The sequence below is a fragment of the Trachinotus anak genome, unplaced genomic scaffold (genome assembly GCF_046630095.1).
Source record: "Trachinotus anak isolate AG129_WGS33_773 ecotype Australia unplaced genomic scaffold, CSIRO_AGI_Tana_v1 ptg000028l, whole genome shotgun sequence".
Classification (NCBI taxonomy): Eukaryota; Metazoa; Chordata; class Actinopteri; order Carangiformes; family Carangidae; genus Trachinotus; species Trachinotus anak.
The window spans coordinates 1,495,177-1,522,483 of record NW_027273879.1 but is presented as its reverse complement, the minus strand read 5'-3'; the positions used below and the strand labels follow the sequence as shown (position 1 = coordinate 1,522,483).

General features: G+C 42.3%; 1 protein-coding gene across 3 annotated transcripts in view; it reads left to right on the top strand.

Annotated features, from left to right (window-relative positions):
- ttc28 (tetratricopeptide repeat domain 28) overlaps positions 1–27,307 on the top strand; it is a 116,982-nt gene that overhangs the window by 50,804 nt on the left and 38,871 nt on the right. For all 3 annotated transcript variants that reach the window (XM_071465334.1, XM_071465333.1, XM_071465335.1), the window contains 3 exons: positions 10,111–10,258; positions 18,411–18,683; positions 18,770–18,900. In XM_071465334.1, coding sequence (XP_071321435.1) covers positions 10,111–10,258; positions 18,411–18,683; positions 18,770–18,900 — 552 coding nt within the window. The remainder of the gene's footprint in view (positions 1–10,110; positions 10,259–18,410; positions 18,684–18,769; positions 18,901–27,307) is intronic.

The window sequence follows — 27,307 nt, the reverse complement described above, 5'->3', positions numbered from 1 at the left end:
TTTACAGCTCTCTTCTCTACACGTTGACCCCCCTCCTCTTTTTCCAGCAGGTACACTTGCTCCCGTGTGGTCAAAGGTCACATAAGCAATCAAACGATCACATGCGTATACACACACACACACACACACACACACACACACACAGCAGCAGCCGGTTGAGTGACAGCCTAATTACCCAGTGTAAGAGAAGCAAACCCCTCTGCTGTACTGCAGTTAACAGGATCAGAAGGCCACTTGTCCTCCTCTTCTCCCCACGTCCCCTTTATGCATATTCTTCTTGTAAGCGCCACAGTGTGAGTGTGTCTATGTGTGTGTGTAGTATAGAGAGAAGCAGATTGTTCCAAAGATGGCCACAGATAAGTGTATTCACATACATGCCAGGGTCGAGGGAGTGACTCAGGGTCTGGGTCTACAGATAAAGTAGAGCAGAGTGAGAAGAAAAGGGAATTGCTTTTGGTCAGCAAGGGAATAAACCTTGTGTGTAGAGGTTAACTAGGACTGTGTGTGTGTGTGTGTGATAGAGAGAGAGAGAAAATGCTTTCTTTAATTTAGAGCTCTCGGTTCAGAGTAATTCAGTCTGTACACCAAGGTTAAATGTCTGAACTGACGTCCCACTCAGGTTATCCACACAGACTTTCTGCGCGATAAAATGCGCTTGGAGCAAACCAACGCTCGCGGTGTGTTTGTATTTTCAAGATGGAAATCGTGTTTACTAGAAGCCGATGGAGAGTGAAGGTTGGAGGCGGAGGATCAGGTGTTTGAACAGCTGCAGTGAAGAGAGCTGGCCCTTTACGTTGACCTCCAGACATCACATTTCAAAGGGAGATTGAAAAATGCTCTTTACTGTATGGCTCTCATGTGCTGGCTTACACTTAGACACTGACACTTACATCAGCAGCCCATTTACCTTTGTGTACTTTGATCCTGTGTGCTTGACCAAAATAGAGAATGACCCCACAGCGAGTAAGTCATTCACACTTGTAATGTATAATCTGTCCACATCCACCACACAGAGAAGCAGTTTTACCCCATAACTCCTAATTTCACTCTAACTGGCTCTAATTTGGTCTCCACCAACTCCACCAGCAGTCTCCTGTTATGTCTGGAAACACTTGACTGAATCATACAGTAAAGTCAGATGTTAGCCACTGAAAAACACTGGTCAAAAAACCTGCTAAGACCTGCATCCATCAGGCTTTTGTTGACAATGGAAAATGGTACAATCAGCATCACTCCCGGGTCAAATGACGGGACTGAAGTTGATGTGGGTATTTATCGGTTCCGGCTCTGACCAGCAGTGATGTAAACACAAAGCCAGGGTGAACACACTTATTTCCGCCCCTTAAAATCAGCCCCCCTTCGCCTCAAACACAGTAAACAGACCTGTCACCTGCCCAGCACAGTGCTGTAAGACCAGAAACACTGCAGCTACACTGCTCCTGGGGATGAAAGAGTGAGCTGCAGCCCCGACATAAATTATAAAAACACACAATCGCTGACCGAAGCATCTCACCACTGACAGGAGCACCAACCCAGGGATGAGAGTCTGCACGGCAGCTAACAGCTCATTCTGTGTGTGTGCTCTGTAACCAAAACAAAACAGACATCCAAAAGGGACTAAAATGGGGATAAATAACCAGCCTGGTTCTGTCCAAAGATTAAAAAAATCTGCCTACTAGCTCCTATAAAGCTCATTAATTTAACAAGTTGTATCTAAATTGTTAAATCTGTACAAAAACAAATGTGTAAAAATGAAAAGCTGCTATTTTATTTGGACTTATTTGCTGGACTAATTCACCCTCTTTCTGCTAGGCTAACTGTCTCCTGGCCGTAGCTTCATATTTGATGGACATGTGAGAATGGTCTCGATGTCCTCATCTGACTCTCTGATATTAAATATTAAGTGTATTTTTTTTTGCAGGTTCTTATCATAACCTATAATTTCATCAGGGAACCAAAACAGAACCACAGAATCATCAGTTATGTTTTTACGTTTATTTTTTAACCAAATAAACCTAATTTTCTAATTAGGGTATAACCAGTATTTTTCTCAGGGGGGGGCAGAGGGTCTAGAGCTTTGTTAGAATTACACCCTGACAACTGTTTCATATAATTACTGAAATGGGCCAGCAAGTGATAACAGTCATAACATTACTGTAGAACACTACCGCCCAGTGCATGCTGAAAACAGTTAATGGCCTGTGTTGCTCTCTAATGCAGACAGAGCTCAGCTTTACACTGTGGCGCTGCTGTGGTCTGGTTACCACAGACAGACGGCAACGCCTGATCCGTTGGCTCCAGATAAATTCTGTGGTCCCTCAACATACGATGCCGGGGGCGTCAGTGATGACCCTGCATATGGTACACACACTTAGACACACTAACATCAATACAGACCCAGAAAGGCGCTCACAGAGGAGACGCACACTTCTCTCTGTCCTTGATGAACGACAGTTTTATGTCAGGAAAAATTCCTTTTTGTAAAATTTGAGGCCTTGAACGCACCTCTGCCTCCGCAGTGTCTCCAGTTGTGAGTTTAACACACACCACAATACACAGAGTTGTGAAGCTATTAGTCCGGATCTGCAGGTCTGCATGAGAGAGCCCACAGCTGGTCGCGTAACATCTTTATTGGTCCCAGTGGAAACGGTGGTTATGGCCACTCCAACTCAATTATAGCATCTTAGCTAGTGTCCCAGTGAAACAATGATAAATATTCATGCAGATTAACCTGAGAACAGTTGGTGTGTGTGTGTGAAAGAGAATGTGTGTGTGGCCTTGTTCTACTCTATTTGTGCAAAAGACAGGAACCCACTATACTTGTGGGGTCCAACAGCTTTGTGGGGACCAAACTGCTGAGACTTGGATTTAGGGTTCAGATTACACATGAATTTAAAGTAAACAAAAGGCTGTGCAGAGGAGGTAGGAAGCTAAACGCTACGATACAAAGGCCTCTACTAAAAGTTGATGCAAGATAAACCAGATTATGTTTAAAAAAAATGAGAAAAGTCTACTGGAAAATACTTTATCATGAATCTTTACATCACTACATCACTCATCACCAATCAAGACATTGATTGAAAAAGTTTAAACCAGTGGTTCCCAACCTGCTGACTCCCATTTAAAGGCTCAGATTGACCCCTCAGATTGATCTTGTGACACCTTGGAAGGGCCTGACCCCGAGGTTGGAAACCACTGGACTAAACTATCAAACTGTGTATGAAGTAGTGAAAAGCAGCTTCACCTGCAGCAGCTGCAACAGGAAAATGCTGCTGAAGCTTTGATGCAGCAGTGTTTACAGTCTAATAATGTCAGATATAAGAATATATCAGTCACAGGGGAAGTTTTTCTGTATGATGAGAACTTTTACTTTTTATACTTTACGAGCACGTCGCTGATAATACTTCTAACAGTTAATAATTCTGACAGTATGACTTTTACTTGTTGGTATTTTTACTGAAGTAAAGTTTATTAAAGTACATCTTCCACCACCAAATGCCTCTCAGCGTATGTGGGCGTAGTGAATCAGTTACCTCCCAGTCTTTATCGCCCACACTTCACTACATAGTGACTCAGTTTGACAGGTTCAAATGAGGTTTTTTTACCAAACGGCCTCAGCGGCTGTTTGTTTCTTGTTTGTGTTAGATGATGTGTTCCCAGTTTTCTGTGGAGATGCTTGCTCAGCAGCATTATGTCTCTGCCACGGTGCTTTACAGGCTGACTGGTCTATTAGAAGAACCTGTTTGAATCCCGTTGCCCTGCGAGATGAGAGGGGCTGTTAATTCCCAGACTGTGAGTAAGTGTGCGCTGCTGTAGAGGCTCTGCTGGTTTAAATTCACTGGGTTTGATCATACTTTACGCTGATAATAAAGCGCATTAAATTCTACAAAGAGGCATCCTCACAATACAGATTGCTGTTTTTAATGACTCCCCTGGACCCTCTCAGGCTCTTAAATAATGATCTCACTCTCCGAGGTTTACAGCAAACAGCTCACCACTCACACAGCGTGTCGTTATATCACCAACTGTGGGGTAAGTGGGGCATCGACTGGGCAAAATGAACCCTCCATTTCTCGGTGACGGCCGTATGACTTCAGCAACCTCTTCATCCCCGATGTTCAACAAAGACAATCATTCCTCTGCTGGTTTCTGTAGCAGCAGATCTTAAAGGGAAAGTCGCCCCCCTGATGCTGATCTCCAGTCATGTGCAGTTTGCAGCGATAATGTTGGTAAATATTGGATTTAATTCAGTGGAACACACGTCAAAACTCTGCAGAATAAGGAGCCTAGAAAGTTGGTAAAACAGCCACAACACGGAGAAATCCAAAGCTTAATAGACCTGATATGACGGGAAAATCACTGTTACTGAGATCTGGGAGCTCCCTGACGCTGCTATCTGACTGTTCTAAATCTAAACGGGGCTGAATAATTTTATTTTGGCAGATATTGTGATATGAGTCACAGTTTCAGTTGGAATGATATTTTCACTGAGAATAATATAAAAATGACAATGATGTGATTTTTCTTGGGTCTTGTACCAAACATTCATGTTGCCTTACGTCTAGAGACTATGGTTTGTAGACCGGAGCATCTCTGTAATCCCACAACGCTTATTTATGGCTGCGACACATTTTACCTTTATCAAATAAATTGCAGCTCCTGTGATTTGGATATTGCTCTTATTGTGTCAACAATAAATCAACAAAGACCTAAATCTCATTTCAGTTTGTGCACCAAAGTGATTAAAATCTGACTGAACTTTTGGTTTGTAGATAACAGTTATGTTTCTTGCCTTATCTGTCTTTTTTTTAAACAATTTAAACACCAATTAACTAGTTAAGTGCAATGTTACCATAACAGCCAACACTAAAATAAGATGTGATAAACTATCCCTGTGGATTAGCACTGATGATTCCAACCAGATCTGGCTCCTCCCCAGCAACAAAGGGAGAATTGTATGATGCTTTACTCTGAACATATTAATATTCATTTGTCAACTACAGGATTCTCAGGATGGTTTGCTGTTTATTATTTGCTGTGAAAACATTCGAGCTGGCTCCAGGCTGCCAGGTGTGTCAGGAAGCTCTTCTCTTTCCTCCTCCACCTCTTAATAAATGACCCAAGGCCCCATCTTCCTCCTTCACGTCCTCTAAACTGCGTTAAAACTGTTCAGTCAGAAGCAAACCGCCAAAAAAACAAGGTTCAATCCACTTTGTCTCGGGATAAAACAGGAGTGAAGGTTTCATCTGTGCGTTTTGAGGCAGATTCTCTGATTTGCTAAGACATCAATCTCCATCATGTCTGGTTTATGTGATCCACTCTCACTCACCCTCTCTCTCTCTCCCGCCACTTGTGTTGCCATCTGTTCTCGATTAATGTGAGTTACGAGCAGTAATTGAAGCATCTGTTCATCCGGTGTGCATCCTTTGCTCTGACACACCAACGTATAACACCTCTCTCTCTATATGTCTCACTCTCTCCTTCATCCAGTTTGCCAGTATGAACTCACTTTTAGCCGCTTGTTGGTTCAGGCTGAAATATCTCAACAACGTTTGTGTGGATGGTTGTAAAATTTTCTACAAACATTCCTGTTCCTCAGAGGATGAGACGCATCCAGCTTGTGTGATTCCCTGGTTTTTCCTCTTCAAGCATTCATGTTACTTTCAAGACAAATTTTTATTTTATTTCATTTTTTCTTTTCCTCCGATGTCGTCATCATCAGGTCAAAATTTTAATCTGTCCACAACTTTGATTTATGACCAAACACCTGCAAAACGAATGAGGTGCCCACGTCCGCCCTGCTCTACTTTGTGTTTATTGCTAATCAGCAAATGCTAGCATGCTAATACGTTAAACTAAGATGCTGAGCACAGTAAACATTATACCTGCTTGGAATTAGCATGTTAGCATTGTCATAGCGAGTGTGTTAGTATGGTGACATTAGCATTTAGCTCAAAATAACTCTGTGCCTGTGTACAGCCTCACAGAGCCACTAGCATTGCTCAACACTCCTCGTCTGTCTTTAAATGAATAGTTTTGTGATTCTGTAGCTGTTATTCATCTCCTACCAATTTATATGGTTTATAAGTAGATTTAATTCTTAGTTCTGCACAGAACATTCACATTAATGCACAGTTCAGCACAGTTTATAGTCAAAGCTAAACTGAGTGAAACAAGTTAACACAATGTAATCTATCATTAATTTTATGAGTTATTTTTAAATAACAAATTACACATTAACGTGCAACAGCACATTTTGTCACTTGGAGGAAGTGGAAACAAGTTGGGAACGTGACGTTGACATATCATCACCTTTCAAACTGATAAACTGACTCCAGCAGCTACAGAGCAACATGATGATTCCTGTGCAGTCGTGTTTGTGTTGGACTGGTGAATCTGAGCCTGGTTCTCTCTCTTTGTGCCTCCACTCTGTCACAACCAGCTGGAGGTGTTGAAACTTGGCACAAATATTCATGTGGACTCAGCGACGAACTGATTAGATTTTGGTGGTCAAAGGTCATAACTCAACACTTCACGCAGCAATTATGACAAAATTTCACAGGAATGGTTAATATTTTATATGATTCTGGACAAACATGGACGTAACCTGAAGCTAGTCTGAGTGACGGAGGCCTACAACCCTCGTTACAGCTGTTTCTCTCTGACACTAAAACGAGCGTCGAGAGTGAACCTGAAGCTGCAGATCTAGTTGATAATTCTCTGTAGGTTCATCACTATGAGTGATGCCTTTGTCACTGTTGTCACTGTAAAAATATCAATTATAGTCTCTTTATTTTTCCACAAGCAGAACTCCCAGAACTCCCAGGGCTCTTCAATGTGAACACACACCGGTAGGAAGAATAAATACACACAAACGCTGTAGGTACAAACACACTCTGACACACATACCAGCAGGATTAGTCTTGTCCCTTTATATTGATCCCCTCACTTTACCTGACACAGAGCTGTCAGGTAACGTTGAAGACGCTCCACCGGGAATCAGAGAGAGATACCTGCAGACCAGACGAGCCAGACGCCACCGCAGCGGTCGGTGAAGAGACGCTCGGATCTGAGGCCATTTCTCTGAGCTGCTGCAGATCACTGCTGAGAGACAGACAGAGGGGAAGAAGAGACAGAGAGTGTGTGTGTGTGTGTGTGTGTGTGTGTGTGTGTGTGTGTGTGTGTGTCTGGACTGTACCTCCTGTATGTGCTTAGCAGGCAGCGTAGCCAGACTGAGCTAATAGGCAGGATGTGTGTGAGCGGGAGGCTGGAGGTGGTGGTGGAGGCAGACTCTTCCTGCTGTCACTTTCTGTCTGGCTCTGGCATGTTTACAGCCGTGATGGGTAAAAAGCTCTGACACACACACACACACACACACACACACATCAACACACACACAGGACTCAGCCTTACCTATTGTGCTGCACACACACACACACACACACACACACACACACACACACACACACACACACACACACTCTCGTGCAGAGATAATGGCTGCTTTGCTATGATTATAGCTTTTCCTCCTCTGCCACCATCATCCTCGTCTGACTGAAATTATCCTCCAGTCAAGGTAAAAGTAGATTGTTGTCAAGAGCGGGACGTGGATGCTGAAATGAGAAACACTGCCGCAGCCAAATCAGTGTGTTGGTGACAGATTTGAGGGGCAGTGCTAAGCAGAGGTAGGCAGACAGGTGGGGCGTCCATATGTCGCCCCAGCTACCAGCCCAGCTCCTCGTCCCAGTCCAGGCCTGGAGCTCTCCTCTCCAGTCTGGAGGAGGGTCAGAGGGCAGGCTGCTGTCCCTCTCTCCTCAGCGTGGACACTTGGCATCAGCATCGAGAGCTAAAACAGATTCACTGTCCCATATTTCAGCCTGTAAAGTGTCAAAAAATAACATTCAATCAAAGCCTGAAATGATATATTGAAATATTTCATTTTCTCTGATCCAAATATTCACCTTTCTGAAGCTGGAGCTTGTGACTTTAGAACATTTTTGTTTACAGATATCTGGATTTTCACAATTAATTTTCTGTCGATTAATCAACTAATTGTTTTCGCTCTACGTGGCATCTCCGTTCACTGTCACGCCGATGACACCCAGAGGTACGTCCCTGTTTGTCCCACTGCCAACTCCTCTACTGTGTATCTATAAATATCATTGATTTTAATGCCAGTAAAACAGAAATCCTTATAATTCTTATCACAAAAAGGTTCCGGCTGGGGCCTGTCTCTGTTCTCCATGTGTCTGTGTGGTTTTCCTCCGGGCTCTGCGGCTTCCTCCCACAATCCAAAGACATGTTAAGGTTATTTGGCGACTCTGTAGATGTGAATGTGAGCGTGACTGGTTGTTTGTCTCTGTATGTGAGTCCTGTGACAGACTGGTGTCCTGTCCAGGGTTTACTGAAGGGTAAGTGGTGTGATGAATGAATGAACATCACAAGATAATTTTCACCATTTCACCAAGTCTCAAAGAATTTGAAATACTTTCATCTCCTCACACATCTTCTTTTACTCTCCTGAACCAGAAATGTATTATATTGCTGTCTTTATGAATTAAATCTTAAGACTAGAGGGGGACAGAGTTTGTGCAGTCAGGAGCCTGAGGCTGTGGAACAACCAGTCACTACCTTCTTTTAAAACGCTTCTGAAAACACACTTCATCCTGTTTACATTTCTGAAATTGTTTTTTTTATCATGTAATCCACTTCATAAGAGTAGCTTTATAATTTGTTGAGTTTAATGTGCAGTTTTGCTTGCAGCACTTTGGGTTTTGAAGTTGCTCTATAAACATAGATTATTACATTATCGTCGTAGCTTTGACTGATTTCAGCCTTTTTTTGTGACGTGGGTTTTAAGGGGTCTGGCTCCAGCTGTAATTACCGACCATTTATCCCACTTTGTGTTAATCAACAGTGAAGTGACACTGTGCCCTGTCCGCATTCTGCACCAACAACCAACACACCGACGACCAGGGGCTTAATGCATTAGATTAGCTGTGAACCCCCGCTCACGCCGTTTCAATGAAGCTGTCTGAGGACGAGGGCAGGACAAAGACGATGTGGGTGCACGAAGTGGCAGGCGGGACGGGAGCCGCCATGTAATCTAATTCCTCTCCTCTTTGTCTTCATCCATTCACTGTCATGACAGATTATTCTTAAATGGGAGGAGGGAGAGCAGGATGATGAATGAGGGAGAAAAAAGGGAGGAATGAAGGGACGAGAGAGGGAGACAAGACAATTAGGTTACAGTCTGGTCGGCAGTGAGAGAGGAAGAGAGCGGTGTGTGTGTGTGTGTGTGTGTGTGTGTGTGTCTTCTGCTTGATCCTCTTCATGAATTTGATGTCATGATTCATTGTCTGTAATCTTGCTGTGAAATGCACGAGGGCTCCTAATGAAGTGTGCACTGTTTGTATGTGTGTGTATGAGGAGGAAAGAGTGTGTATACACAGTGTGTACATGTTGTATCAGTGTCCTGCAGGTTGGACTCTCACTGAAGTACAACGACCTTTTAAAGCTTAAACTTCTCCTGTGTTTTATCTAAAGTGTTGATCTCCATCAGAAGATAAATTTGTGGTTTTAAGAACCAAAAACTCTCTCAGGCTTCTCTCTGGAGCTCTAGTAACAACAGGTCAGTCAGCCAATCAGAGGAGAGGATCTGAGCCTCTCCTCTGTGGCTGATTCTTTTTGGAGTGATCCAATAAAAATGTCATAGGTTTCAGTTAAACTCTCAGAGAAACAAAATCCTGCAAGGTTGGATGGTGGGTCCAGGTGGGCGGGGCTTGGGGCAAGGCTGACTACTTTGTTGTGACATCACAAAGTTCCAGAAGTCCTGATGGCTGGTTTTAAGGCTCAGTTTCTGAATACAGGCTGTGTGCATTTCTCTGTGGACTGAGGCTTTGATACTTTCACAGTATTAATATAGAACCTAGACCTGCTTTATAATCACACACACATGGACATCTACCTTTATGCAACATGGGATCTTTAATGTTTTCAGTTGTGTTGATATTACTGAACCTCTGGGGTGTAACTAACCCGATGCTTTTAATTCAGAGGAAGTATCAAAACCCTTCAGCAGCTGATGTCCACTTCTTCCTCTCCCTGCAGGCCTACTTTCGTCAGGGGGTTGCGCTGCAGTACCTGGGTCGACATGCCGACGCCCTGGCAGCATTCGCCTCCGGCCTCGCCCAGGACCCCAAGAGTCTCCAGCTGCTTGTCGGCATGGTGGAGGCTGCCATGAAATCTCCCCTCAGAGGTAGGTCTGTCTGACAGCTCAGTTCACATCTCCTGCCTCTCTGTCCAACAACATGAGGCGGACTAATACAGATGCAAACAGTCGAACAAGTGAACAACCTACGCGACAAACTTGAAGTTTGTGAAAATTGAAGGAGTGGAGAGTGAGATGTAGGCGCAGGGGAAACTGTCAAGTTTCCACTTTGCTTGTGTTGTTTTATTCAGTAACCCTCCTCTGGGACTGGGATGTGAAAAAGTAGAGAGATTTGTCTGATGATTCAGACCTCACAAAGAAATGAATGCACATCTGATGTGAGATAAGACGAAAGAGAAACATAAAGAAAAGTGAGATGTAGAAAATGAAACAAGCAAGTCAGATGAACCAGAAAGAGAAACATAGAAGTTGAAACTGAAAATAATCAGCCAGTGATGGAGAATAAAGGAGACTGGACTTTGGTTGTCATCAACATCCACTGTCTGAAGTAAAGGCCTGACTAACACCTGAGTCCACTTCCTATGTGGTGCCAGAACTCACATCTGCTGCTGAGTACAAAGACCTGCGAGAGAGTTTGAGGCAGGACATCACTTAGTTCCCAGGGTCAGGTCACTGTGTCAGTGCTTTCTGAGTTAGAAGAGTCTGGGTCACTGTCTCTCCTCAGACTCTTCATATACAAATAAGAACAAACAGGTTTGGAGTTTGGTCCTGATCTGAAACAGATCCACAGAAAATCTGCCCGAAGAGCACAACAAATAAATTACAAATTTTAAAGTTAAATTATTAATCAAGTAATGAATTAGTTAACTTACAGAAAACTAACTGGCAACTATTACTGTATATAAATATATGCAGTCAAGTCATTTTTTATTTATAGTCCTAAATCACATCCCATCCTACCCATACAGTCACTTATACACTGATGGAAGAGTCATAAGGGGTAATTCAGGGCTCAGAATCTTACCAAGGACATTTCAACACACGGACTGAAGGAGCCAGGAATCAAACCACCGACCTTAGTGGACGACCCACTTTGCCTCCTGAGACACAGTCAGAAAAAAGGCCTCAGACGAGGAATTTTGGAGTTTATATATTGAACTGAAGGCTTTTTTGACATTTAATTTATCAATTACAATTAATTGATTAGTTTAAAAAAAAAAAAAAAAGACTTTAAACAGGATGTTTGTCATCACCCAACAAAATGACCCATATAAGCCATTTATCATCTGGACTCTGTCATCAGGACCAAAATGATTCATATCTGTTTTCTGACCTGGAACCTTTGTGGTTAAAGTTTGGTTAAAGCACCTATATCAATATTTTAATAATTAAAAAATGTATCAAATAAGTGAAATCAATACAGTGGTAACGATGAAGAGCTTTACAGTCAGTTTAGTGATTATTGTGATTTTTTTAATTTAGTGATTTTCAGCTGTTTTGGTTCTTTCTCCAAGTGTCATTGACCAAGAGAACTTGAACTCAGCGAGGAGAAAATGTTTCCAGCCTTTAGCTGCAGCCTGAGTGGTGCACAGACATTTAAAGATGATTACTGTAGAGTTACAGGGAAGTTAAACTGGGATTTAAAGTGAAGGGTCGCTGTCCATTTTGCAGCCTTGTTTATTAGCATGAATTAGCTTCTTGTGGAGTTCATGATGAAATATTAACAAGGTAGATTCTTGCGTGTCATTGATCTGTCTGCCCCACAGTTCACATGTTTTATGTGCAGGTCTCAGCAGCATAAGAAGATGAGGGGAGAGTACATACAATCAAGACTGGTTTTCAGGCTAGAATTGGCACAGGATTATGTTTTTGCCCTTCAGCTGTATCAGAATGAGAGCAGGCCGTCTCGGGAATAGCCTTCTACTTGGCAAGCTGCAGCAAATGTCTACGCACGTGGAATTTTGCATCTGCTCTCACACTGGAGAGCAAATCTGGTCGAGTATTCACAGCATTTTCCTCTGAGGCAGAGCGTGTTGATGCAGAAGTGGCGTATTGAGCACAGGACGGTGGTAACTGACCAAATGAACTGTTTTTTTTTTCTTTTTTAACTAAAGCGTTTACAAAAAGCACAGAAGAGGAATCAGTGTCACGTTTAAGCAGTGCAGCAGAAGACTGCAGGAACCAGTGCTCATGATCAGGTTTGATGGCAGCATGTTGTGATCAGTGGCAGCAGCTACGACATAACACAAAGTCCTGCCTGAACCAAAGCAGATCTGATGCTCTGTGGCAGGTCGTTCTGTTGTCCGGAGGCTGAAACCTTCAAAAGCTCCATCTCCCATAAGCTTCAAAGCAGCCATGTGTTACCAGGAGTTGCAATATTTGAGTAAGCAGTCGGAGGAGCAACATGCTGGACCACGGAGGAGGCCGAAATACAGTGCGAGCAGCAGGGAGCGGCCTGCTCTGGGTTGCAGGAGCTGAGCATGATGGTTAAAAAGTAGATGCAATCCTCCCAGTTCTTACGTTTACTTCACCTGCTTCGGACGAGAGAGCCAGGTCCAAAGTTTCTATCATCACATCGTTTCAGTTAAGCAGAGTTTTTACCAAAACTACAGTTGCAAATGAGACCAGTTGCAGTTCATCTCATTTGCATGAAGTGCAGCTAATTATGGGCTGATGTCCGGCTGTGTGTTGACATGTGTTGCACAAACCAAACATAGCACAGAAGAAAGAGAAGAACGAAAATTTTAATTTCATTTATTTATTTAAGCCTCAAAGATCATTGAGGTTTCCCTCGTTTACAAAGAAACACAGAAACACACACAGTTAAAATCAAAAGAAGGAAATACTCAGTGAAAACATTTGCACGCTGAGGTGAAGTGGTTGAGATAATCATCTTGATCCTGTTGTAGTTCATGAGTTGTAGATAATTCCATGTGTTTGGTGCATAAAAACTAAAGGCAGATTTTCCAAGTCCACATTAACCCACAGGGCTTGAAGCACAGGACAGTTAGAGGAGCGAGTTTGATCCTGTGGTCCAGTCCTGCACAGATGTTATACAGGGTGGTGAATGTCCTATAAAGGCTTTATGGTTGAAAAGGTACAGGTGTTTATCACACCTCTGCACCAGAACACAGAGTCAGAGATCTGCAGTAATGAATCTGAGGCAGAATGATGAACTGAGTCTGGAGGTTTGAGACTGGAAGCTGCAGCATGTCTGTAGATAACATCAACATAATCTAGAACTTACAGGCTGCAGCTATACTTTTCCCACAATGCAAAGGGAAGCTGGATCTGTTTCTGCACAAAAATCATAAGATTTTTAATATGATGTTTAAATGTAAATGATTCATCAAGCCTCAAACCTGGATATTTATATGAATTTATGACTCTTTCAATTCTGCTACCACTGAGTGTGGATAGATGTTTAAATCAATGTCTGTTGCTCTAGAAAAAAGCGGTTCAGGATCTGGAGCTCTGTGCAGAGGGAGGCTGGATGTGAGGAAATGTTTGTTCAGTGGCCTGATGTTGTCAGGTCAACGAGAACAGCAGTGAGTGAGGGAAACATCAATGTGGCAGATTCTTGGTCAAATCCTTGTGTCTCTCAATAACACGGTGCTGCAGCTCTGCTTTTCCCAGACATTAAATTTCAGACTTTCCTCTGCTGCTGTGATGAATCAGGTGTGGCAGCTATTGTGTGTGTGTGTGGTTTTAAAGCAGTGTTTCTTTAACTTTTTCAGACCAGGAACCACTTAACCATTAAAGTAAAACTCATGGACCACCAGCTCCCCAAACATTCCCAAAACCACCAGGGCCGACTGCTTCAGTTGTGTTGTGGTGAGCTTGCACAGAGGAATTTCACCTGGGACAGAGTTTTAATCATCAGCAGCCCCCGCGCCTCACACACGGCACAGCTGCAGGTGGTGCTATTTATTTAGCATCAAAATTATTGGCTGAGTGTCATCAAACGCACCACAAGTCTCAGTTGTGGTGACGACATTACGAGTAAAACTCTTCCCACTTGCCGTCATGTCGGAGGTTTGGTTTGATTCTCTTTTAACTGACCCGGTGTGAAGACATCAGTCCATGATGTTGTCCGTTGTCTGTGTTTGATGGTTAATAGGCTGATAACTGTTGACATTTAGTGCAATCCCAGGCCAGGCTAACCATTAGCTTCGACCACATTTCCTTTCAAAAGTCACACTTGTCATTTTTTACATCAATTAAAACATAAACTGTCGACTCATGTAGCTACGACAGTTTACAGTGTTGCACAACAGTTGGTTACAATGATGTCCAACAACAGTAAAACAACCAATTCAAATGATAATGTTTGAATTTACACGAGTTGATAAAACATTGAAAACATCACGTACACAACTCACTAGCAGTTTGAGAAACACTTCATTTAAAACATGATATTTCAACAAATGGTTTTAAAAAGAATCTGAGTAACTTTTGATAAACAGCTGCCACTGTGGCCACATGTGGCTATTACAAGATAATGCTACATGCTAAAATGTAGCATCGCAGTAACACAAACAGAAAAATAGAAGCAACATCCATTTAAAGTTAGGCCGTAGCAGCAAAACCTCAGAGTGTGTTGAACTGAGCAAGGCTGCATTTTATTGCTCATTAATTCAACTCGTGTATAAAAGTGAGTTATTTCTTCCTTCAAAACGTAGAGACTGTGACTTTAAAATATGACTTGTGTGAGCCCTAACTCAGAAGTTTCAGCTGTGTCACTTTTCTTCCATTTTACATGCCAAAGCCTCAGTGCTGCAAATCCCCCCAAAATATCCCCCATAGTGTGTTTTAGAGCTGGAGGCCGTCCCATATAAAAGAGCAGCTGGAGTGTTTCCACCTCCACTTTCCTCCTCAGTTGTGGCTGTGTAGAGAAGTGGCATTCAGATTTTCTCCCTCTCTTCACCTTAGCTAAAGGGTCATTACTGTTGAATGTGTGGGAAGAGCGGACTTGATTAAAGGTCCTATGTAGTCTAAAGGTAGATGTCCATGTGTTTGTGATTATAAAGCAGGTCTAGGTTCTATATTAATACTGTGAAAGTATCAAAGCCTCAGTCCACAGAGAAATGCACACAGTCCTGCAGGATTTGGTTTCTCTGAGTGTTTACCTGAAATCTGCTATATTTTTAATTGGATCACTCAGAAAACAGTCAGCCAATCAGGAGAGAGGCCCAGATCCTCTCCTCTGATTGGCTGACTGACCTGTTGTTACTAGAGCTCCAGAGAGAAGCCTGAGAGAGGAGATGTAAAACTACACTGAGATGGTTTTTGGTTCTTCTGATGGACACCAACACTTCAGATAAAACACAGGAGAAGAGTGAAATATGGACCTTTAATATTGAGACTCAGCTCAGTGACTCACTGGTCCAGCTGGATAAACTGGGTTTATATGGTGTAAAATCTGACAGGCTGTATGTCAGCATGATGCTACGGTAGCACAGCACAGGGCAGCCAGACAGTAAGGGACCGTTTAACTCAAGACTTGTGGTCCTTCTGTCACATGAGTCTGAATCACACAGACTGTGTGGTGTTCACCACCGTGAAATACAAGCTCCAGTTCCTGTGCCAGTGTTTTTCTTGTACAAGACTTTTAAATGCAGTTGTTGCTCAAATCAGTGACTTAGATTTGTGACATAGAAATTTATGTTGCAGTGTTGCATCTACAGTGAGCTCCTGCAGTAAAGATGGTGGTTTTACTTGAGCACTTGGATGCTGTAAAAATTAGCTTCTGGGATGAGGTGGTTGTGGTTTCCTCTCTCTTATACATAAAACCAATGTGGTGAATTGGTTGTTGATAGTTAAAGCAGAATGGCAGACAGCAAACTGTGACTATGCTCAGGAGGCTGTGCTCATTCATTGAAATAAAAAAAGCAGATCAAACAGCAGGCTCTGCAAAATACAGTCAAAACATGAGCTGTGCATTTGTACGTATTCGGCTTGAACTCACTAGTCCACATAGATTCCACATATTTTCAGTGTAAATCAGAGACGAAGCTGCAGAGAAGGTGAAATCCAGAGGTCACAGCTCTGTTCTCTCTCTGCTCTACATCACTGGAACCCCCCCCCCAGGACCTCACATTAGCACTAATTCTCCCTCCAATCACCCAGAAATGATTTACTGATGGTGCAACCACTGCGTGCTCCGTCTCCATACCAACAGGTTTCCTAGAAGCAGCATTTTAAGTTATTACAAGGTTTTAGATCATGATCAAGGCTGCAGTTGTTTTCCATTATGTCAAGTTAAGCAATATTGCCTGGCATCAAGACTGGAAAAATACAACTTTGATCGTTTGTGCTGACAAATCAAGATGAAAATGTGTTGAGACATGTTACAAATATATTGTGCAGTTTGTCTGAATTTTCTCTCCCTTGCCATTCGTGCCACTGTATCTTGCAATATCTCAACAAGCTGGGAGCACAGCTGCTATTTCATCTATAGCATTACAACTAATTCACCTAAAGCTCTAATATTGATGCTAGAAAGAGCCTTAAAGCTTCTGTTTGACCAGAGTGATGTTTAGTTTCACCATTAATCTCAGGCTACATCCTCACTGCTACATTTTAGATTTAAAACTCATCTCTCCTGCCGTCCACACTTCTCCGGAGACTTAGGGAAATGCTGCTGGACCCGTTTCAGTTTGAAGCTCCAGGGTTGTGTTGTAGTCTGAATGAGACCTTTTGAAACGAGGACGTAGACACCCACGGTTGCTCCTGATTGGGTCTCATCTTATCTGTGACAGTCCATCCAATAATTGTTGAGATATTTCAGTGTTGACCGAAGTGGTTCACCAACAGGCCGACATCACCATCCACAGATCCAAGAGCCGCTCTGTGACTACAAATGAACCCCAACTGTTCTTCCTGACCTTTATTTGACACTGAGGGCCTGTTTTTTTCTTCTTCTGTGGTCTCAGGCCGCTCTGTCTCTCTCCAGTTTCCTCGCTGATAACTTGCTGTCTCTGAGAATATATTCATCCTCTGCCCATGAGACACACTGTAATGATACAAACCTGGCACATGACCACGGGCTCAGTGTAATGTCTCCAGGCGGCGGTCAGTTGTATTTCACACTGTTGTGTAGCTGCTCTGAGTTTCACAACTGTTTCTGAGTCCTCTCACTCCTCCACATGCACACCAAGCATTTTAACTGTATATAACTGTGGCCTCTGTTAAAATGAATCATAAAAACACTCACTCATCAACATTTTTTCATGATGAGGACAAATTCTGATGAAATCATTTCACTTTCACTGACAAAATCATGCAACATTTGAATATTAAACAACATCCTTTGTATTTTATAATCACAAAAAATTAGCAGGGAAATGCATTTTTTATTTTGAGTGACAGAGGCATTAACACACAGTCCATCTTGACACTGTTACACACATCAGGCAGACGTTAGATGTGAATTTGTGCAGCTTTATTTATGTAGCGCATTTTATATCCTATAAACATAATGTGCTGCACGAAGCAGTTATACGAGTTAGAATCAAGTTGCAACCACAAAAGCTATGTGGAGATAAAACATTAGACTAAACAAACACATAAATGATATGTATGAATTAATAATATATATCATATATATATCATTAATAAAATAATTAAGACCAACAACCTATCAGTCAAAATTTATAAGATATGTAAATTAAAGAATTATCAATAACATGACAATTAGACCAATAAAATTTAAACTGGAAATGCCTAGATTTAACAAATGTGATCTACATTAATGCAGAGGTGCTGCTGTTCATATAATTTCAGTCAGTCAGTTCAAAGTCAATCAGTCAATATCTCAGAGAATTTAAAGGACATTTTTCTTGAAAATTAAGACAAATTTAAATTCAGTTACATGATCCAGAATGAACAGGTTCTTCTCTGTTCGGTAAAAATCAGCTCAGTATTTTTTGTGTAATCCTGCAGAGAAATAAACAGACACAGGAGGTAAAAAGTCATTTTTTATCAGCTCAGATCTTCTCTGATCTGGACTGTGGTGGCTGCTCAGTAAGAGTTTCGTCTGTGACAGTAAAGTGAGGGGCAGGGAAATCGGGTTTTCGCTGAGGAAACGTCTCCAGTGGAAATTACACACTTGAATCACTGAGAACAGTTGAATAATGCAGCTCTGTGTGCTGAGCCGATTGTGTCACTCCGCTTCCGAAACAAAAATGGTAACTGATTCCTGTTCCTTACCTCACCTGTAAACATGTCTCCTTCACAGACTCCCTTGAGCCCACCTACCAGCAGCTGCAGAAGATGAAGCTGGACAAGAGCCCGTTCGTGGTGGTGTCCGTCATCGGTCAGGAGCTGCTGACCCACGGTTTCCACGGAGCCTCTGTCGTGGTGCTGGAGGCGGGGCTGAAGATCGGGACGTGCTCACTGAAGCTGCGTGGCTCCGTCTTCTCGGCCCTGAGCTCCGCCTACTGGTCTTTAGGCAACGCAGAGAAGAGTATGGCCTACATGCAGCAGGACCTGGAGGTGACCAAGACGTTAGGTACGTAAGAGGAGGAAGCAGCAGGTGAAAGAGTGAACGGAGAAACAGTCGTAGTAAACGTCTGACGGTGTTTCTCTCCTCCGCAGGTGACCAGTCAGGTGAGTGCCGCGCTCATGGGAACCTCGGCTCCGCCCTCTTCTCCAAAGGCAGTTACAGAGAAGCACTGGCCAACCACAGAAACCAGCTCGTCCTGGCCATGAAGCTCAAGGACAGAGAAGTACGTATGCATGCAAATGTTTTTGTGAGGGAGAAAAACAGTGCGCTCGTGCTTATTCTTCTAAATAATACATGTGTATTGATGTGCTCTCTGTCGGGGTTCAAGTACAAAGCCCTCGACCGGCTCTGCCTCTTGGCTTTATTGTTTTTTCTTCTGAAGCTACCAAGTTAGAGAGAAGAGCCTGATGATAGATCATCGTCCATAAGGGCTGAACAATGTGGTAAAAAAAAGAATTTTGTGAATATTTTTCACAGATATTTCCACTGTTGTAAGAGATAAACAGTTCACCCACCAGCCCTGTGAGGACTCAATACTTCACCAAGCTTTACCTAAAAACCAAACACTCTGCTAAGAGAGTCGGTCCCTTGTCTGTTCCTTGTGCGAGTGATAATGATGATGATGATGATGATGTTTGATGTACTTGTGTCCTTTAAAGGTTTATTTACTCTTCTGTGTTTTATCTGAGGTATTGATCTCCATAAGAAGATATATTTGTGGTTTTAAGAACCAAAAACCATCTCAGTGTAGTTTCACATCTCCTCTCTCAGGCTTCTCTCTGGAGCTCTAGTAACAACAGGTCAGTCAGCCAATCAGAAGAGAGGATCTGAGCCTCTCTTCTGATTGGCTGACTGTTTTCTGAGTGATCCAATAAAAATATAGCAGATTTCAGCGGAACATTCAGAGAAACCAAATCCTGCAAGGTTTGATGGTGGGTCCAGGTGGGCGGGGCTTGGGGCATGGCTGAGGGCGGTGACTGCTTAGTTGTGACATCACAAAGTTCCAGAAGTCCTGACGGCTGGTTTTAAGGCTCAGTTTCTGAATACAGGCTGTGTGCATTTCTCTGTGGACTGAGGCTTTGATACTTTCACAGTATTAATATAGAACCTAGACCTGCTTTATAATCACAAACACATGAACATCTACCTTTAGACTGGATGGAGCTTTAATGAAGAGAGTCTGCTGAGAGTTGACAGCAGCAGGAACTCTACATACTTGGTCTTCCTTGTTTAGGAAACTTAATATGTTTGATGTAAGAGCTGCACCACACAGTGTATATGATACAACATCATTGTCAGTTGTTCATGAGAAACTAGATTTTTACAGATTGCCAAGATTACACAATCATCACAACCCAAACGAATAACAACAAACAAAGCTCCAATTTGTTCCTCTCTCTCTCTCTCTCTCTCTCTCTCTCTCTCTCTCTCTCTCTCTCTCTCTCTCTCTCTCTCTGTCTCTCTCTCTTTCTCTTCGCCCCGGGCCTCAGCTCAACTTTCTTCTGAAACACTTTGGACAGTTGTGAAAACCGTAGTTAATTAGATGCTGTTACAGATTAGACTTTGGCCCCTTTATGTCTCAAAACACACAGTGGAGCTGTCAGGTTGTTTGTGTGTGTTTACCTTCGTTTAACTGCTTCCATATGTGTGTGAGCCTAAGTGTGTGTTTGTTCATTTGTGTCTGTGTGTATACGTGTGTGTGTGTGTGTGTGTGTGTGTGTGTGTGTGTGTGTGTGTGTGTGTGTGCGCTGCTTTCTTAACTCTGCCAACTTGTGATGCAGTGTGAATATACAACATTGTGTCATGGTACATCCAATTATGTCTCACTGGGTTTAATATTTTATTTAATCTCTTGACTCGGAGCAAATGTGCAAATAGTTTTGTGTGGCAGAGTTTTAGTTTGTACACACTGTGTGTGTCTGTGACTACTGTGGACCAGGATGTGGGTCTGTTGTCACTTAGATCCTGCACCACATCACTTCTCAAATCAGTCAACTGTACTCAGTCATTCAAGTTCAATAGATTTATTTACAGTAAGGATTTATTTTGATTTTCTTTACTGTTTGTCGTCGCTTCTTGTATTGCAAGGTTTTCTTCTTTGATCGTTTTTTATTAGTTATTTTCAGTTATTGTTAGGTGCTGATTATATTTTTTCATATTTTTCTGTCAGATTGGTGTAAAATCTAACATAATGAGCTAACATGTTACAATAAATCCCCCTTTTAATAATAATAATAATAATAATAATAATAAACTTAATTCATAAGTGCCTTTAAAGACACCAAGTGCATTTTACAAAGCAAATAAAACAAGAAGCATTGACAAGATAAACCACAGACAGTATGATAAAACAATATATGCACACGTGCATACACATACACACATACAAACGGTAAGATAAAAAATGCATAATGTACATTTCACAGAGCAGCAGGAAAGACCAGCTTAAATAGATGTTATTTAGTATTTATAAGCAGTAGATAAACATCAGTAAATGGTTTATTACACGTTACACAGATATACAGACATTTTTTAATGTACAGTCTGTGTTACAGCTGTTTAAATGACCTACATTTCATTTTTTGTTATGTTTTCAAACCAGTTGAAACTGAAAAGATAAGAAAATAATATTAAAATCAATGAGCTACATAACACATGGTACAGTATCATAATACAGCTCAGTGTATGAATAACACTGTACTGTTGAATACTGTACAGTACATGATGGTATCAGCTTCTCCTGCAAGTGATAAAGTTTAATATGAATAAATGAACTTCAGCTGCAGCTTGAAGTTCCCTCCTCATTTGTCCTTAAATAAAAATCTATTATGTTCTCCTGGACAGGAGTTTTATTACATCTGTGCTGTGGCCACTGTAATGTTCCTAAAGCCTCCACTGGACCCACACACACACACACACACACACACACACACACACACACACACACACACACACACACACTCACACACACAGTCACTTAATAGCATGTGATTGCGTCCTGGATCTGCGGCGGCCGATTGAACAGCTGTCAGTAAGACAGATGAGGGTTTGAGCAGCTTCGTTTTAATGAAGCCGGTGAAACAGGAACACAGTGCGTCTGGATGTCTTCTTCTTCTTCTTCATGCATCTTTATGTTTGTCGGTGTTGACACTCAGTTAAAGCCTCTAACCAGCTCCTGCTTCTGTCACGTTCATTTTGCACAAACTTGTAGTAGTTTTTTCACAGAAGCTCAGGATCGAAACCAGACGGACGGGTGGTGTCTGTTTCTTGTGTGTTGGACGCTGTAAAGATAGTCGAGTGTGTCTGTGTGTGTGTGTGTGTGTGTGTGTGTGTGTGTGTGTGTGTGTGTGTGTGTGTGTGTGTGTGTGTGTGTGTGTGTGTTGTCGACAAACGATTATTGAACTTCTCCTCCACAGGTGCACAGCCGCAGGCGACTTGAACACGGTCATCAACAGAAATCCATATCTCCCAGTGTGTGTTTGCTTTGTTGTGGAGCACGTGTTTGTTTGTGGCGCGTGCGAGCGTTTTCCAGACGGCGTGCTTCCAGACAAAGACGCCGCCTGCAGAGAGCTGATATTTACCCGACAGGGGGGAACACAAAAACAGGCAATACCTGTGCACTATAATTCAGTCCAGAACAGCTACTCTGCTGTCAGCACTACAACAGGCAGTCAGCTGACACAAAATGAAAATCACTAAATTCATTCATTGTCAGTTTAGTTTTTCTCAGTTTCTTTTCTCTCTTTGTAAACTGATTAACTTGTTTTCAAAAATGTAATCCTCAGACTGAAATAGTCATTAGTTGCTGTGTTATTAACTGTTCATTATCAGTTATTCTGCCAAATATTTCCTTGATTAGTCATCTGTTTATATAATGTCAGAACATGTTGAACTGGAGTCACCACCTCGCGGTCGTGTGCCTCCACCAACCGGACAAGTTTGAGGAAACATGGTCACCGTCTCCTCCTCCTCCCACTTCAGGGGCTGCATCTAAACAGAGGCTGCGTCACAGCAGCTAAAGTCTCATTTTGAAGTCTCATTTCAAATGCAGCTGAGAAATGCTGCCTTCTTTTCCTTGAAGGATCCAACAGGTGGATCCGTCATGGCCCAACCTATCCCAAGATTCACTGTGCGCCAGTAATGACAGTATTAAGCAGCAACCTACACCGACACCGAGTCTGAGGATCACACTTTGAAATGTGATGGGTTGTAGCTCAGCTCAACAACAGTCGTAAAGCTGGTGAGGCGACACAACGGTGAGGGCACAGATGGTGATGTGAAAGTCCTCCATAGACCAGACCGTCTCATTTCAGTTTGGTCTTCAGGGTCCACAACAGCTACAAAGGGCCACACCTTCATAGACCATGTCCTCTGAAGGATGTGGCCCCTGAATTGGGACACAGCTGTTGAATAATGTCCAGAGGAGTTTTACTGCTGCTGGGTGGCTTTTGTACCGACTCCCTCTCCTCTTACCTCAGACTCCCTGCTCTCTCCCTCTCTGTGTCCTTGTGTCCTTCCTCTCCTCTCAGAGTCAGACCATCTTTACCAAATTATCCCGGGTCTGTGGTTTCCTCCTGACACAGCAGAAGAACTCATTTCTTCCTTTATCCCACAGTGAGGGTGAAAACACTGGTCCTCTGCAGACCTCCTGCACCTCTCCTGGTCGGTTTATCAAGCACAGCCGCTCGGGGAGGAAGCTGTGCCGCCTCTAATCTCTGTTCATCTTTCTGCTTCTACTCTCATGCATGAGATCAGAGATTTACCTTTTCCTTCCTGCACCTTTTTACTTGACCCTCACCTCCACAACAGTCTAATATCAGGCTGGATATTTTCATCCTTTCATCTCCTTTTATGCAAAATGACAAGGGTTGTCAGTCACTCCCTCTTTTTCATATATATATATATATATATATATATATATACATATATATATATATATATAAAGGCACATAGTGTCTACCAGCTCAGAGGTCCAGACACAACATGATTGGATTTTTTTGTGCGTTTGCTCGTGCAGGGGAAACATTGTGTCCTTGAGGGAAATCAAACACTTGTCTGGCCGGTTGACTGTACACACACAGGCGTCCCCGTCATTTATTAAATCTCCCTTTCCTGCACAGAAATCCGCCTCAGAGATGTGTCAACTGGACTTTATGTGTTTACACTCATCACTTTGCTGGGAATTGGGATCGCAGTAGATGTGTGCTGCCTGAAAGCCGAGCACACACGGACAGAAATGAAAAGAGCAGCGCGTCCTCATGTTAATCAGAAGCTGTAAACTCCACTAAAGGTCAGCCGGGCTGTTTTCAGTGACAGTTTTTAGCACTCATTAAGGCTCTGATTTAAAGGAACGTGATATTGGTGTTATCTCTCCAGAGGCTGCAGTTTTCTTCACTCTGGCTGCAGCTATCGATTATTTTCATTATTGATTCATCTGCAGAGACGGTTCGTGATTATTTTCTCTACAAAGCGTCAGAAAATAGGAGGAAAAAACCTGTGAGAGTTTGTATTCAAAGAGCTTCTTTGATTTTAACAACAATCCAAAACAAGGTCATCTGAAGATGATCTGTTAGAAAAGCTGAAAATCTTCACTTATGAGAAACCGACACCAAAAAATCTCAAAATAGATATTATTCTGTTTTTTTATGTGTCTCCCACATCTACTTCACGAGCATTAGATTCGCTGCTCTACACACTGTTCCACTGATCGACAGGTGGAAATAATACACCAACAAAAGGGAGGGAAGGTTTCAGTCTTTTAGCAAGTAAACACTGATATAAACAGCAGGAATCAAGTGATTCAAAAAATCAGCTTTGCAAATATTTCATGAGGAAGGAAATTATTCAACACATTTGTTTTTCAGCTGATTTTCAGGCCCACGGCCCCCGACCGCGAGCCGCAGTGTCTGGGTTCGGTGGAGGACGTTCGTTAAGCATCGCTCCCTGTACCTGTGTGTTTCTGTCCACCTGTATTCACACACATTTTCAGTTTGCACATTAAATAAGGACGAGAGGAAACAAAAGAAAAGTGGAAATATTCCCAAAAAGTTTGTACTGTGAGCATAAACCCTGATGTATGTGACCCATGTGACTTTAATGATGAAACATCCACTGATGATGTGAAGACATCAGATGTGTGGAGTGATGATGAGGAGGCTGGAACCTTCCTCACAGTGACACATGAAACAAACAGAAATGTCAAATCTCCATCATGTTTTCCACATGGCTTTCCATCGTCTGAGCTTTTAATGACCTCATCTTCCTCTGCAGTGGTTTAATGGCAGCGACTGGAGAATCATTTATCTCAATGAACCCACTTCTAACAGTCACATAATGACAGTGGACTCAAATACACATTGATTCAAATTTTCTTCTTCTGCTTTTCTGTTAAAATTTTCACTAAGTTAGGATGAAAAGGAGAATAATTATTTTGTTAATAATGATATAAATGGAACAGTGTAGTCTTATAAGAAGTTTCATGATGTATTTCATCATCTTGGTAAGAATAACAGATGAAATCACTGTGTCATACACATGGAAACAAAGGGCTAGAATGACAGAGGAAGATTATGGATGTATGTTGTGTGTCGTTCCTCTATAATAAATTAGAATTAGCCTCAACAAAATAAATATTCATGTACAATTTACTTTCAAAAGAATATAATTTAATTCGTTTTTTTTTCATTATTATTATAATCGTTATGATCATCTTTGTTTGTCAAGGTCTGAAAATTGAGGCAGGCTCTTATGTTTCAGTTTAACAACAGACTGAATCCAAGAGAGCGAGAGACAGAGAGAGCAAATGCATTGTGGGGTATAAATGAGTGAGGAACATGCTGATCACTGCTCTTTAATAATTCATGGTCCCTTCTTCTCCTCTCTCTCTCACGTTCTTTAAACTTGCAAACATTTCATTATCGTCTGTGGCTTATTCTTTTTCTCTGTCTGTCCCTCGCTGTTTGCTTTGAAAGGTCAAATTCATATTTTAATTTTAGAGTTTGTGTGTGTGTGTGTGTGTGTGTGTGTGTGTGTGTGTGTGTGTGTGTGTGTGTGTGTGTGCGCGTGCTGTTTGGGTTCAGACAGACTCTAACTTAACGACTTTCACTGTGTTTGCATCAAGCAGATCATCCTTGCAGAGAGCGTCTGCACCTCCGGACTGGGTTTATTGATGATTACATCACTCTGTGTTCACTGATACAGTCAGCTGTGTGCAACAGATTACAGTCAGTATCACTGGGGCCATGTTTCCTGTTGGAGGTGTTTTTTCAGACTGACCTCTTCGCCAGCACAATGACTGAATGTTTCTGGAACAAGCTCGGACACTGCAGCTGGGACTGGCCGTTGGAGGAGGCCTTTCTTCGTGTTCCCAACTGTTTTTCAGAAACTTTACAATCAATTAATGAACAATAAAACTGCAGAACTGTGCTGCATCAGTGAGTTCTGAAGAAATAAGACTGAGGCTACATCCACACCACGATGTTTTAGTTTTAAAACACCTCAGTTTTGCTACTTTTACTCCTGGCGTCCACACCACACAGTCCACAGTTTTCAAGGCCCTAAAACAGACTTTTGGAAAAGCTGCTGGACCTGTTTTGGTTTGTGTTGTAGTCTGGACCAGATCTATGGAAAGAGAGTCTCTTTTCACTGCCTCTGGTTTGGTCCAGCAGAAACAGAGACCTTTGGAAACGATGACGTAGACACCCACAGCCGCTCCCTGATTGGCTCCTGTCAGGCTCGACCACCAGTGGTGAAAGCATCATGGATAACTAAATACAAGCTCTGCTAGCAGCTGCTGTGCAGTTACACACTACAACTGTCTTTGTTGTTCGTTCCTGCAACAAATCAGCTGCAGAGTAGACAATCTGCTTCCTGTTTACTCTGGCACACACATGCCCAGTGTGCGTGAATGGTCATATATGCATTTTCAGGTGTGATGATTTGCACCGAGATCGTTTCTGCTAAAGCTAAAGCTAAAGCTAAAATGCTAAAATGCTCGTCTTCATGTATTAGTGTGGATGTAGCCTGAGCTCTTTGCTAATTAACATAAAACACAAAGTACAGCTGAGGCTGATGGGAATGTCAGCAGTTTTGCAGTTGACTAGAGGAAAGTCAGAGGGTCAGCTAAGTTATTATAACTCATCCTGAGGGGAACATGAATGTCTGTAAAAAAACAAAACAACAAAACAACAGTTCATCCTGTAGGTGCTGGGACATTTCCCTTAAAACCAAAAATGTCTTGGTGTCGTCATCGTCAGTAGAAGACGTCGTCTGGGCGCCATGAACGTCAGTGTTAAACTTTGCACCAATCCATCCAGTAGATGTTGAGATATTACACCGGATAAGTGAAAACTTGACCTTCTGGTGTCACTGGAGGAAAAGTCAAGACGTCACCAAAGTCATTAGACTCGTCCTCTGGGAACCACTAGTGTCTGTAAAGCAGTTTCATTTGGCTCACAGTGATAAATCAGAGATATGTCAATAAGACTGTGGAGCTCTCATCTTTATTTTTCTGCTTAATTTGAAACAAACTGTTTCTCAGGAATATTTCCCATGACTCCGCCGATAGAGACCGATCAATACCAATAACCATAAGATTAGTCAGCAAATGAGTGGGCAGGTTTCCAATTACT